Here is a 13784-nt window from a genome sequence, read left to right as displayed (position 1 = left end):
GCCTCGGTGCAGATCGAGTCGACAAACCAAGCGCTTCGATGCGGTTCAGCAGCGTCTTTTGGTCGAACATTTCCTACTTTCATACATGTCTTCGGTGACTTTGTGCTTTTCCCCGCCCTCTCTCACTTCGTCTATGGCACTGGCATCACGGATCCTGGGTGTGGGGAGGAAAGTCTCGAATAGTCGGCCGATCTGTTGCTCGGGGCCAGCTTTGGAAGCCCCGCCGCATACCGGTGCAGCAGTCACAGTTTGGGATTTTGAGGATCAAAGGTTCGCCTGGAACGTAGACGAGCTTCGCGGCATTCCTTGGTGACGCGGAGTATGGCCGCCCAATCGAGCCACGGGCTGCGTCAAGACTTCCAGTCAATCGAGCTGTCTAGCAGCACAAGTCTTTGCAGGCCCGAGCCGATCTGTCACAATGGGCCACGCCCTTCACAGCACAAATCTCCCCCGAAGACTGGCCGATTGCATGCCTTACGAGATTGGTAGTTCACACAATTAGCTATTACCCGTGCCGTTCTGTGTCTCCGCGTTGTGCTACATGTTCCAGCATGGTCAAATGTGACCCCAATTAGATAAGCCGGCGTTCTAACTGCAAATGCCGTGGAACAGTTGAAGGATACTTTGCTTGCGTGATTGTGCTCTTAAAATTTGCGCTGGGACTGTTGGCTGGACCACCTAAGCTAGCTTCCGTTGATGAAGCGTAGATGCCCCGCGTCTTTTCTATTTATCTTTTTAACAAACATACCCTCAATATGCTAATACAGAGGGCTATGACTCAAAACACTTTCTGCGTACGTCCATGCAGCATCAAAAGCATTGCTCGATGCAAGTTGTCGGCTCGTCCATACCCGGCGTAGCGTCGGTTCCAAGGGCGGGATCGTGGGCGTGTTGGAAGGGACGTGCATGGATCCTATCGGCACACAGGTGGGCGTTCCCGTTCACGACTTCGCCCTCTGAGTGTCGCCCATCTCATCCCCACCAACCATCGTCAATCATCTTCCCCTTGGGCGCTGGGTTCGAATGACCAGAACCATGGTCACGACCAGAGCTCAAGCCGACATGGCGCCCTCAGCACTCGACCTCCTAGTCCTGACCCTGAATTGTGCAAAAGAGCTCATCAACGTGGGCATCTTTGCGAAGCATCTCCAGACAGCCCTGCTGAAAGAGGGCGGCGGGTCGACGCTGCCCGACGTCGTAGTCTTGTAAGCAAACTGTTCACCATGCACTGGGACCCCGACTGATACGAGAAAGCTCTCTACAAGAAGTCGCGCCGCTGGGGCATTCCTTTGTGGGAGGATACTTCCTTAACCCATACCTCACCCGCTTCGAAGACGCCGTCAACCTCGCTGCGCTGAACATTCTCGACGACCAACGCGACGCGGATTTCGTCTCCGTGACACAGACCCCGCCAGCAGATCGACCCAAGAAACCATACAGCATCGTCAAGAGCGGCAATGTGGGGTACACGGCCATTGTGCTCCTGGCACGGAACCCAGACCAGATCAAGGACGTGCGGGAGGCCGAGATTGGGTTTGGAGCCGCCGACATGGGCAACAAGGGCGCCGTGGGGCTGAGAATGCTGTTCGAGGCAGACGATGGGCAGGAGACGCAGGTCACGTTTGTGGCGACACACCTGGCGGCCATGGAGTGGAATCTCGCGCGTCGCAACGCCAACTGGGCCTCCATCGTCCGAGGCCTCACGTTTGGCAACCCAGAAGACGTTGTCGCCAAGGCGCGCAGGCTGTCCTCGGTCGAGGACAATGGCGAGACGAGGAGCCTCCTGCACGACGAGAACCACCATGCGCGGCTGCAGAAAGAACTGCACGCGATATCTGTCTTCAGGCCGTCCTCCCACCTGTTTGTCGCGGGCGACTTGAACTACCGCATCTCGACAACCTCACCTCCCGTGGGCGCGTCGTTCCCCAGCGTGGATCCGGACTCGGAGCACCACTATACGCACTTTTGGCATCTGGATCAACTCACCCGGGAGAAGGCCGCTGGGCGGACCTTGCATGGGCTGAGTGAGGCCAAGGTCACTTTTCCCCCAACGTACAAATACGTGGTGAAGGCCAAGGGCAAGGATGACGAGTCGCCCAAGTGGAGCTTCGCGCCGCACAGGTACCCCGGTTGGACGGATCGGGTGCTCTACCTGGATACACCATCGTCCGTGGACCACAAGGTTGATGTGAAAGGATACGACGCCATGCCCGTGATCGCCTCAAGCGACCATCGGGCAGTGTACCTCCGGGCGTCAGTGCCGCTGTTGAGCCCTGAGGATATGGAGTGTAGCCTCTTGCATGAGAGCGATGATCCGAGGGTTAAGTTGCCGCTGGAGATTGACCCTGAAGCGTGGGAGAGAAGAGCTGCGGCGAGGAGGAAGGAGGTTATGGTCGGATGGGGCATGATGATTGGGACGACATGGGAAGGGGTTCTGGCCCTGGGCACCTTGCTGGCGGTGGGTCTTGGATGGTACTGGTATACAACGAGCAACGCGAGGCCTTGAGAGTACACACACACGAGCGTTATCCTGTCATTTCTCGCGAGCGTTCTGGACGGGGGTAGAAGGAATATATTACAGGAAGATCGTAGAGCGAAAGGGTCTGAGTAGAATCGCTGGATTATGATACCATATGAGCGTGTATGTACGCTTGACGGTGATGTGCTACAACAATGGCCTGTACCCATGATACGCCATGGAGGCCTAGCTTATTGGAAAAAGGGCAACGCTTGAGGCGAGTCCCTCCGGGGGCGCCATGCTAGACATACAAAAAGAAAAAAAAAAAAAAAAAAAGGGAAAAAGAAAGACCCCCCAGTTCGCCTGGCGTCATCTTTGACGGTGTACGCTCGTCGTTCCCGTCAAAAATCCTTGAAATAGTCGTCGTATTTTTGCGCCATTTCTGCCGTGTACTCTGCCCGCTTGCCATCGTCTTCGGCGTAGTTGTCGAAGCATTGCGCATCCCCGGAATACCGCACAGGCGGTACAATCGGACCCTTGATTTTTCGATTGTAAACGTCTTCCCAATTCACATTTTTGAAGAATGGATGGTCCTTGACGCGTTGAGCACCGCCGCTAATGTTGCCCAACCGCCTTGAACGGTCGACGGTGCAGAACGATCGGATGATGTCTTGGGCCTCATCGGATATGCGGGGCTCTACGGGGAAGAAGATTGGTTTCTCCACGATCCTGCCCATGTCAGCATGAGGACCGTCCCGGGCGGCATCTTCAAACTTACTGCTTGTAAATCTCCATGGGGTTCTGGTGCCAGAACGGCGGGTAGCCCGTCAGAAACTCGTAGAGTAGAATGCCCAATGCCCACCAATCCACTGCGGCAGTATGACCCTTGTTCTGGATGACTTCGGGCGCAAGATACTCTGGTGTTCCACAGAGTGTGTAGGTCTCGACTGGTTTGTCTGCAGAGTGGCCAAGTCGTTTCGCGAATCCGAAATCCACCAGTTTGATGTGGCCCTCTGCATCAAGCAGGAGATTCTCGGGCTTTAGGTCGCGATATGCCACGCCGCCCTGCGCTTCGTGAAGATACTCGAGTACCAGCACGATCTCAGCGATATAGAATCGAGAAGTTGGTTCGTCAAAGCGACGAAGCTTGCGCAGATAGCTGAACAACTCACCGCCCGGAACATAGTCGAGGAGCATATAGAGCGAGTCCTGGTCAGAGAAAGAGGCACTCAGCCTTGTTATGAAAGGATGCCCTGCCACTTCCGCAAGAATGGCTCTTTCATGCCGAACGTGATCAATTTGCTTGAGCTTGATAATCTCAGTTTTCCGTAGGATCTTGAGTGCATAATGCTCGCTATCGCTGCCCTTGTCTGTCGATGACGACGTAGCGCGGCGGACAAGACAGACGCGGGCGAATGTGCCTAGGCATGTGTAAGGGACGATGTCGTTAACGAGGACTCATTCACCCAATATTTACCGGTTCCCAAAGTCCGAACAAGCTCGAAATCATCTGGCTTGAACTTCTGTGTCGCCGGGAGAGGCTCGGGCTCAGTGCCTCTGCTGGGCGCGGGGCCGTTCTCGTGGACGAGGCCCGTGGCTGCCGCGACCTGTGCTGCTTTGTTGGCGCTCCCTGAAGGCATGGAAGGGAACTGGGAGCTGGCAACTTGAGCTGCCATGCTGGTGGTAGGGCGCAAGCTGGCGGAACGATACAGAGTCTGAGACGAAGTAACAAATCAACGGATCATTCGAGGAGGGGTGATGCCCTTGGCAGCGGAAGTCGTGATTGATGGGCGGGTTCTTCTTGAAAGCCTCCAAAAGTAATAGGGTCGGGTGGTTCCCATTTCAGTCGCCGCATGTGCTAATTGATCTTCAAGTACCTCAACAGGTGAGTGGCTGAGGTGGGAAAATATGCATATTTGATCTGGGTGATGGATGGGTCGAAGTTGAATCTGGGTTGCGCCGGTTCGAGATCTCGGTCTAACTTGCTAGCCAGTTGAACACTGTCACTCCTTCCTCTTGCCGATGGGTTGCTGTCGCTCCAGCCCAGTCCATGTCCTTGGCTACCGCATCTAGAACCGCTGTCATGGTGGCATCGGATCGACTGCGCCCATGTACTTGGCCTGCTCAATACAGGCGTTGAGGTACATTGCGCTCGCTCACGAGTGGCTTTACCCGCCGTTGAGGGGCGGGATCCATGGTCCCAGTGGCAGTGATGGTGGTGGTGGGGCCTACAGTACCAAGAATGACGCAACGTGGGCGTCCGCGACGTCTGGCCTGTTTCCTCCGTAAAGCGTGGAGGTTAGGGCGCCCCTACCCAGAGAACCCCCCTGAATACAGTCCTTAGCGGGCTTGTAGGGGCTCACTTGTGCGGCCTGTCGGGGGGGGGATTTGCTCGCTAATCACCACTGTTTAGGTCCATGCTAACTTACGGAGATGACTGGAGGGGACTGCAAGCCTAGATTGTGAGACTAGAGGCGGGCACGTATTCAGGTTGGTGGCTCACACTCGTGCAGGGATAGGATGCAACAGAACCTTATTCTTGCTCTTGGGGGGTCACGTCGCAGTGGTGCGGCTCTAGTTTGCAAGTGGTTGGTCTCCGTCCGCCTTGTGTGTGCTGGTACGCTGATGCTCAAGATGCACATGTAGGTAATCAGGCCACCATTTCACGGAAACCAAGCACGTACTTTTGATGGCTACAAGAACAAAGCGCCAAGCCATCATACCAAGGCGGCGCAATCGAGACCCATGACAGGAGCGCAAGTCGAAATCTGAAACGAAGCATGTTCTTGCTCGAGTGACATGTAGACAGACAGACATACAGAAGGGACTTGTAATAAGCAGATTCTTCGAAGATGTTATAATAAACCGCGCAGCTGTTGGAAACCCAAGCTCAGCTGACGTGCAGCCTCGTACCTCAGAAGTCAGCCTCGTGGGCTGACCTAGACAATGGCCCTTGCAAACGCATGGTCTACATCTTCAAGCAAGTGACGATGATATGGCCTTTGGCATACACCTTATGGCAATCGCTGTTGACCATCATCCCCCCCAGTTGGTGGTCCGTACTGGCTCTACATATACGCAAGTCAATAATGTCCTAACAACTTACTCACCCAGCTGCACAGGCAAAAGCCGGAAATGACCTGTTCTCTGATAGCTGCGTAAAGGACAGGACGCAAATGGTCGAGAATGGTATCCTTGCTCACACAGGGGGCAGGAATGTTGGTACTGTAGCACACAGCTCTTGGATATGACATGTTAGCATGAGTGCTGCAAAAATACATGTTACGATGTTAGTGCACCGCGGCACCTGAGCTCCAAAGCTCCTGTGGCTCCACTCAGCTGGCGACTGACAGACGGACGATAGCACCGTGACCATCCAAACGCAAACAGCACTCCAATCCAACCGCGAGCCATCCCTTGGTCAAGACCTTTGTCGACAAGGACGACCACGCTCTTTGCCGCGTATCGACCGCCTCGTCTCACCCCGACTAGTCAGGTGGTCTTTACCCCGTGCACAATCGACTTCTCAGTTCCCGAACCCGTCGTCCACTTCCAGCTGCTCCGGCGTCGTCATGCGCTGATGACCAATGTGGAATCATGTTTTCCAACTTCACGAACATTGTTCACAAAGCCCAGCAGTTCATTGACCCTACGCAAGGCCTCAACCTCTCCAACTCGGACCGCAACCCGTCGAAAGCTTCACTCTTCCAGAACCAATTCCGCATCCCCTCCACGCAGAACCCCCTCCACGAGATCAACGCCGAGCTTACGATCCCACCTTCGAACCAGACATCCGGCGACAAAGACCACGACAGAGGATGGCACTATGCGGGAAAGCTCCACTTGTCAGAAGGCTACATGTGCTTCTCGACCACGCCCTCGAGCTTCGCCCAATCTGCTAGCGTCTCAACATCGTCAGCCTTCACTGGGCAAACGCACGGGGGCGGCCCTAGCGGAAACGGCTTCACTTGGCCGCTCTGCGCCATCCGGAGGGTAGAGAGACTGAATAGCCAGAATTTCCAGGTACGTCAGTTGCGGGCACTGGTGGTGCATCGATGCTAACTCTCAAGTTTGCTCTGGCGTTCACAACGTGGAATGGCTTGCTGTACGAAGACACCAAAGACACCAAGGCGAAGCAAGACGGTCGAGAGCAGCGCATCATCATTCATCTTGCAGGCACCCGGCAGTCATGCGAGCGATTCTGCGACGGATTGAAGAAGGGTCTGAGAGCTGGGGTGGGCAGCGTCGGCAAACTACGAAAGGTCGTTGCCGAGGACTACTCCGAATACCTGCTCCGGACTGAAGACAGGAAGGGAATAAGCCCACCGGACGCTGGCCTCGGCATGATCTTCCGATACCCTGGCGACCCGAAGAAGCTTCGCGACCGCGCAAAGATGCGTCTTTGGGCCGAATATCTACGCGACAACGGGCGCAATGTGACACTCGTTCGACAACCTACATTCCACAAACTGATTCGTGTAGGGCTCCCCAACCGCCTCCGAGGTGAGATATGGGAGCTCACGTCAGGATCGATCTTCCTGAGACTGGAGAACCCCACACAGTACGAGGAGACACTGGCGAAATTCGAAGGCCAGGATTCACTCGCTATAGACGAGATTGAGAAGGACCTGAACCGCAGCTTGCCGGAGTACCCGGGCTTCCAAAGCGAAGAAGGCATCAATCGGCTGAGACGCGTCTTGGTCGCGTACAGCTGGACCAATCCTGACGTGGGGTACTGTCAGGCGATGAACATTGTCGTGGCGGCACTTCTCATCTACATGTCCGAAGCGCAGGCCTTCTTCCTGCTGTCTGCGCTGTGCGATCGGCTCGTACCCGGATACTACTCGACTACCATGTACGGCACCCTCCTCGATCAAAAGGTTTTCGAGGGTTTGGTTGAGAAGACGATGCCGATCCTCTGGGACCACCTTGTCAAAAGCGACGTGCAGCTGTCGGTGGTGTCCTTGCCCTGGTTCCTGTCACTCTACATCAACTCGATGCCTCTGGTGTTCGCTTTCCGGGTCCTGGATGTGTTCTTTGTGGAAGGCCCCAAAGTTCTGTTCCAAGTCGGACTGGCTATCCTGAGGATCAATGGCGAGGAATTGTTAGACGCAACCGACGATGGCACTTTCATCTCCGTCCTCAAGTCATACTTCTCGCGGCTGGAGGAATCTGCGCACCCCAAGTCCGAGAACCCCAAGCTGCGCGCCGTGACACGTTTCCAGGAGCTCATGGTCGTTGCCTTCAAGGAGTTTGCGGGCATCACCCACAACAGCATCACAGAGCTGCGCCTGAAGCACAAGGACGCCGTTCTAAATAATATTGAGAACTTTGCCAAAAGGACAGCCATTCGCAACCTTGGCCCTGATAGCAAATTGTTGAGCACTGAAGAGCTTGGCGCACTGTACGACAGGTTCTACAACATTTTGTATGATCGTCAGCAGAGGGACATGATGCTTCAGCAGGACAAGATCAGAAAGGCGAAACAAAGCCGAGCGCGAGCCTCCGAGATATTCTCTGGTGGCCAGGACGAGGTGGAAAAGGGGCGAGTCGGCCTTGGGCCTAGTACAAGCCACATGGACTACGATGCCTTCCGCGAGTTCCTGGCATCCACGTCCAAGTGGGCCATTTCAGATTCGCCAGGGTCCTCGAGACGCGATACCATGTCAGAATCCGACAGGCCCACCAGATACCAGAGCGCACGCAGGCCGACCGAGTCCATCTCGCCTTGGGGCTCGGGCCCAGAACCAGCTGAGCACGAGTTCTTGCAGAGGCTTTTCAAGAAGTGGGACGTGGACGGCACCGGCCAGCTGACGCTCCAGAATGTGGTCACTGGGCTCGCGAGGATCAAGGGGAGACGCGACATAATGGGTACCATCACCTACTTCTTCGAGCTGTACGATGATGACAATGACGGCAAAGTTGACCGTGAGGGCATATTGCGTATCTCGGAGGCCCTGCTCTTCTTGTCACGTCGGGGTCTGGAGGGTAGCCTCAGCCCCAGCGCCTCGACCCTGGCCTTGAATGGCGACTCTAGTGTTGTTCGCGAGTCCCAGGGCAGCCTGGCCCCCGGAGCATCGGCTAACGAACGGTTTCTGGGCAGTGTCAGCGCTTTCATCCGCCGCTGCTTCGAGTACGCCGACCCTGACCATCCCAGCAACCAGGCCATCGAGAAGTTCCAGACCGAAAAGGACGCCGAGGACAACAGCAACGCCTTCGCCATTGGCGATGATGATGATGAAGAGGAGGATGGCGGTGAAGAAGACTTGCTGGGCTTCGAATCTCCGTCGGGATCGCCGTCAAAGGCTACAAAGCCACCCACGTTGGCAACCGAAGATACCCAGGACTCGCAGCGGAGTGTTTCGAAAGCAAAGTCCGAGGCTGCCAATGCAGCACTTGACCCTGCTCACCCTCTACACATGACACTTCCCACCTTCAGAATGGTCGTCCTCGCCGACGAGCTCCTGGAGCAATTTTTTGAGTCGTCATTCCCCACATCCTTCCATGTCGTCGATGGAGTGCCGAGCACAGCGTCGGCCTCAGCAGGGGGACTGACCACATTCTCTAGTCTCGGTTTCGGCAGCCGTCCGCCGGTGCCCATTTCACCCGCAGCTGCAGGAGCGGGTCGCGGACTGCGTGGTGTCATGGATGGCATCATCACAGACGGTATGCGTGTGGCAACAGAGGTGCGCAGGCGCATGGACGAGGCCCAGAAGGAGCTGGAGAAGAACGCCCTCCCGGGACAGAAGCCTGACGAGGACGAGGAGGATGACGAAGATATCGGCATCGCCGTGGGGGTCCGACGTGGACCAGGGGGCGCCAGTGGTGATTCGGACAGCCGCTCTGTCAAGAGCTCCGACCTCGATCTCCTGAGCGGAGCCGACGCAGAGGCCGGCGCGGTCAAGGAACAGGAAGCGAATTTGGCGGATAAGGATCTGCAAGGAGGGAAGCCTCTCCCACACCGGCCCGCCACGACTAATGAACCTGGTGTCGTTGAGTTTGAGGGATGATTGGTATCGCACAGCGTGTCTTCAGGCAGCGACAAGATGCAGTCTAGAGTCTCCTTTTTTTCCTTCTTCTTCTTCTTTTTCCCTAAGGATGACTTGGAATTGTTCGGGCGTTTGGCAAGGAGATGGTGAAGTTTAATATCACATACTAAGCGTTGCGATCAAGTACAAGTATGGTCAGAAAGTATCCGCCTTGAGTCTTGCCTTGCACTGGCGCCGCCACAACGTGAATAAATATCGGGGTGCCGCCATGGCAGGTCAAGGAACAACAGGGTAGGTAGCCTTGAAATAATTCACAGGGTCCTAGTTACTTTTTTTTAAATGCCTAAAGAATGATGAAGTTTACGGCTAGTCAAACTTTCGTGGTTAACCTTTTTCGATATGTTCAAGTGATTCCCAAAATGAGCCGCCGTTTCCGCTTAGGGATGATTGCGTCTCTGCTTCACTGCGTTGGACGATGAATTTAATACTAGGCTCCGAGATTGCTGCTGTGCGCGTCTGATTAGGGTAGGTAAAAGAAGCGACATTCTGCTGACTGAGCGACGTCATCCTAGAATCTCTCCATCACCATGACATCAAAGAGGAACGTGGACTCCTTTCCTTGCAAGACGCTCACCTTCAGACTTGATGTCCGGCGCTTCTCCAACATTAAAAACAATGGTGCTGGCACGCATCGCCCGTGTGCCTTTGATGAGGCTGAATGTCTCCCGACCACGCTTCCGCAGTACGGTAGCATCAGCATCTCATCAGCCTGAAAATTATCAACGCATTTCTCCGAAGATGGAAGCCCACAGCCAAGAAAGATCAAAGGAAGTCGAAGCAGCCAAGAAAAAGACAGTCGCACAGCAAGACGAAGACCTACGCGCCAGGCTCGAGGCATCCTCTGGAGACGGCGGTTCCGCTGGAGTTGAATACGAAAATGGCGTCGCGCAGGGATTAAAGAGCCAAGTCAAGAACAACATGTTCAGGGTCATTTGACCCGTAGAAGTGCGGGCGTCAGACAATATAATTAGATATACCTATATGTCATCGAGGCCGTCCACTGATGCGAGAGGCGGCTGCCAAATTCGCATACTCAGCGAGCCCGACAAACACAGCTAAGCTCGGGTCACGATACATCGCCAGATATACTTGGCAAGTCCAGAGCGATCGCGGCCAAAGATTGGCGACACGACACATGGTTATTAGAAAGTAAGCAGCCAGGGGCAACAAAGAGGTATATCGCAGTGTACAATTCCTCCATATTAGCCATTGTGGCCTCTACACAGCTTTCTCGACCTTTTCGGACATTTTGCATACCTCTGGCCCATATCTCCTGCCCTCCTTTCGCCCATCACTGACGGGCTCCTGGACTGCGCGCCACGTCAAACTCGTGCAACTCATAGCTGACACTGGAATCGTCACCCCGTTCTGAAAATTGGACCGCCACCTCCTCCGTCTTCACGATTTTGCCTCCAGACCTGTTCTCCAATATGCTTGTATCGCTGGAAGCGTCGGGCAAGACCCTCTCAGCTGCCGGTCTACTGTCATGCGCCGCAAAAGTACCACCAGGGGTGTTGTGTTTGCCTGTCGTGTGCGATTTGCGACGGTCTATGCCAGAGCCAGAACGGAAGTAGCCTCCAGATTGGCCGCCTCGACCGGTACTAAGGCCTTTGACCAATGTTCGGAGGACGGGGACGCAGGCGGCGATGATTGTTGCGGAGATCTCTGTCGACGCCCAGATGATGAGTTCACCACCCTCCACTGTTCGAAAGTGTCAGTGGTTGACGGCTGGTCTCGCGGTGTTGTGTCTTTCCACTTACGAGTGAAATCACTGCTAGCCAGAATCTTCTGCTTGTTGCACTTGATAAAGGCAGTAATGGCAGCGCTACAACAAATTGAGTCAGGTGTTTGTTTGCCTCTTGTAGTCAAAAGTCCTGTTCTGGAAGACTTACATGACCCCCAAACTCATGGCGATCGCGATTCCAATTTTCTCTCTTCGCTTGATCTGCAAATCTTTCAGAATGATCCATGGAATCGCCGCTAACACGAGGTCCATGATCCCGGAGTACGCTGTGTCCGTGTATTTCAGTACATATACCCCCCCAACAAAGCGTCCGATCGACTTACCAGAGCTTGTCATGGATATGGCTAGGTTCGCCTGGCGACCCCAACACCGACCGTCGGCCCAGGGATTCCACACCTTCTCGAGCGGGCTGCACTGGGCAAACTGGATGACCAAAGCTACCACTTGTAGCGCGTTCATTGACACAGCGATGAACCACAGTGCTTTCTTAAGCTTTGATCCTGAGATCTTGCCCACCGTGAGCAGAAACGAGGTCTTGCTGAGCGCTGGGGCGATCAGGACCAATGTACCGACGACCATGCCGCCCAGCCCAACCTGATAGGAGTTGGCGGGATCAATGTTGATGCCCGGTCGTCCGAAGCCATGGGCGATGTTAACGGAGAGTTGGATCGCAGCTGCGAGGAAGAATACCTATGACACAAACTCGACGTTAGGCTGATGTCACGAGAGGAAGAGAATGGCACGAACGCTCACGTACCCAGGAGGCGATGAGGACATGGTCGTCCCACCACAGGCCGTGATGACTGCGTAACTTGCAGAACACTCGAAGGCCAAGGAAGGCAGTGGCCACTGCAAAGACCGACCATACAGCAGCGCTCACTGTAGGTCCATTGTCCGGCAGTGACGGATCAAAGGACCAGACTGCGTCTTCAGTCGACATAATGAACTTGTAGACCAGGGGCAGGTGGGACGTGGACATTCGGACAATCAAGAATGGGTCGGGGGCCCACGGGGCTCTTTTGAAGATTCGTCACGTCTTCCGAATTGTATGTAGGATATTTGCGAGAACGGTCAACTTCATGCACGATATGCAGTTGCTCAGTGGTAAGCAGGACGATGACTCGCGAGACCCTTGACATTACTGTATTTGGCGTCGTGCGCCGACAGCCATGTCAGCCATCCCGACTGGGGGCATCGAGGCTAAAATGTTGCAAATGATTCATTGAGGACGCTAAGAACAACCGAGCTGAAAACGGAGTAGTACGGAGTGGTGGTGCCAGCATCGGAAATCGCCTGCCCACCCTAGCGAGAGCCTAGAAGCCTGTGAGGCGCCGTCGCTTACGTCGACAGCTTTCCCTAGAAGCGTATGGATTGACAACAGTGTGGCTTTTGGGAGCATGGCAGAATCGTGTTGCGATCGAGGCAGCGATTCGACTGATCGGATCACTTGCATGACGCGTGTGAGATCTAGGTCCTGCTGCTGCCAACACGATACCCACACGTGGGCGTGATAGCCCCCAATCTTGTCATCGCCCAGGGGAAAGATACGTACCTTACTTATTACCGACATGAATTCGAAAAGGCTGTTGGTTTGTAAACATGAACCCAGTATCTTGGTATTACCGGGGATCTCCCGCGCGGGGGGGGGGAATCGGCATAAAGCGAATCGGAACATCCGCACAGTTGCTCGAGCTGGTCAAGGACATGGGGGCCCCAATTTTGAGCGGACTGAGGTGGTAGTATGGCTCCATCTTCAACTGGATTCCCCCCTTAACTGTACAGGGCGTAATGCAGGTCGATCTAGGATACCCGCAGCTCGCTTCCAAAACTCCTTTCGCTTGCAGAAGGATGATATGTCCCACGAGTCAGAACCGTGGTCATCCGCCTCGTTCAATTGACTAATTTCGATAGGAGTTCGGAGTTCACGGACTTACACCGGGCGTTATATTAATACTCTTAACTGGCCCAGCACCGTCTTCAAGTCTACAGCATCGCGAGCCCTCTTCTTCGACCGGGCTCTTCGTCATCAACACCTTCAGACATCATGTTGAACTCACTGTTCCCGCTCGCCGTGTTGGCGACTGCGGTCACAGCCAAGCATTCCTCAACGGCTGACAACGTTTCTGCATGCGTACGTTACACATCTTCATGCGCGATGATGATTATACTAACATGATATAGTGTAGCAAGCTCAGCGAGACCTACCCGGACCAACTCGTCTACGCTGGCGAGGACCGGTTCGAAGACTGGAACGACCGCTGGGCTGCTTCCGCGGAGCTCCCTGCGTCCTGCATCTTCCGCCCTCTTACCGCGGATGACGTCTCCTTTGCGATCAAGACCGTGGCCAAGGGTGCTGGGAAGGGAAATGGCGGGAAGGGACATGGATGCCATGACTTTTGTCCATTCTCCATCAAGGGCGGTGGCCACACGCCGTGGCCTGGTGCAAACAACGTGGACAGATCGGAAGAGCGTCGTGCGGGGAGGGAAAGAGTGTGTGAATCCGTGTAGAGGTGGTCGCCGTATCATTAAAAAA

General features: G+C 54.8%; 5 protein-coding genes across 5 annotated transcripts; 3 read left to right on the top strand and 2 right to left on the bottom strand.

Annotated features, from left to right (window-relative positions):
- Positions 1 to 1062: 1062 nt before the first annotated feature.
- On the top strand, positions 1063 to 2506 carry J7T54_000005 (Polyphosphatidylinositol phosphatase-like protein; the record flags this gene model as incomplete). The annotated part of the gene is made up of 2 exons (XM_051509989.1): positions 1063 to 1205; positions 1255 to 2506. The coding sequence occupies 2 exons, from the start codon at positions 1063 to 1065 to the stop codon at positions 2504 to 2506; spliced, it is 1395 nt and encodes a 464-aa protein (XP_051359052.1).
- Positions 2507 to 2859: 353 nt separating this feature from the next.
- Positions 2860 to 4134, bottom strand: J7T54_000004 (uncharacterized protein; the record flags this gene model as incomplete). The annotated part of the gene is made up of 3 exons (XM_051509988.1): positions 2860 to 3187; positions 3237 to 3879; positions 3936 to 4134. 3 exons carry the CDS (start codon positions 4132 to 4134, stop codon positions 2860 to 2862), a joined length of 1170 nt encoding a protein of 389 aa, XP_051359051.1.
- Positions 4135 to 6055: 1921 nt separating this feature from the next.
- On the top strand, positions 6056 to 9468 carry J7T54_000003 (putative GTPase-activating protein-like protein; the record flags this gene model as incomplete). The annotated part of the gene is made up of 2 exons (XM_051509987.1): positions 6056 to 6481; positions 6529 to 9468. 2 exons carry the CDS (start codon positions 6056 to 6058, stop codon positions 9466 to 9468), a joined length of 3366 nt encoding a protein of 1121 aa, XP_051359050.1.
- Positions 9469 to 10798: 1330 nt separating this feature from the next.
- On the bottom strand, positions 10799 to 12230 carry J7T54_000002 (uncharacterized protein; the record flags this gene model as incomplete). Its single annotated transcript, XM_051509986.1, has 5 exons — positions 10799 to 11208; positions 11268 to 11332; positions 11400 to 11517; positions 11575 to 11941; positions 12009 to 12230. 5 exons carry the CDS (start codon positions 12228 to 12230, stop codon positions 10799 to 10801), a joined length of 1182 nt encoding a protein of 393 aa, XP_051359049.1.
- A 1065-nt stretch (positions 12231 to 13295) lies between these two features.
- J7T54_000001 (uncharacterized protein) lies at positions 13296 to 13741 on the top strand (the record flags this gene model as incomplete). The annotated part of the gene is made up of 2 exons (XM_051509985.1): positions 13296 to 13382; positions 13433 to 13741. Coding segments are annotated over 2 exons (396 nt in total), but the record flags the coding sequence as incomplete, so codon positions are not given.
- Between the last annotated feature and the right edge of the window lie 43 nt (positions 13742 to 13784).

Source organism: Emericellopsis cladophorae, assembly GCF_022114955.1.
Source record: "Emericellopsis cladophorae strain MUM 19.33 chromosome Unknown NODE_78_length_79612_cov_115_010121, whole genome shotgun sequence".
Taxonomy (NCBI): domain Eukaryota; kingdom Fungi; phylum Ascomycota; class Sordariomycetes; order Hypocreales; family Bionectriaceae; genus Emericellopsis; species Emericellopsis cladophorae.
The sequence above is the reverse complement of the archived record's forward strand: the minus strand, read 5'-3'. Positions and strand labels throughout refer to the sequence as shown.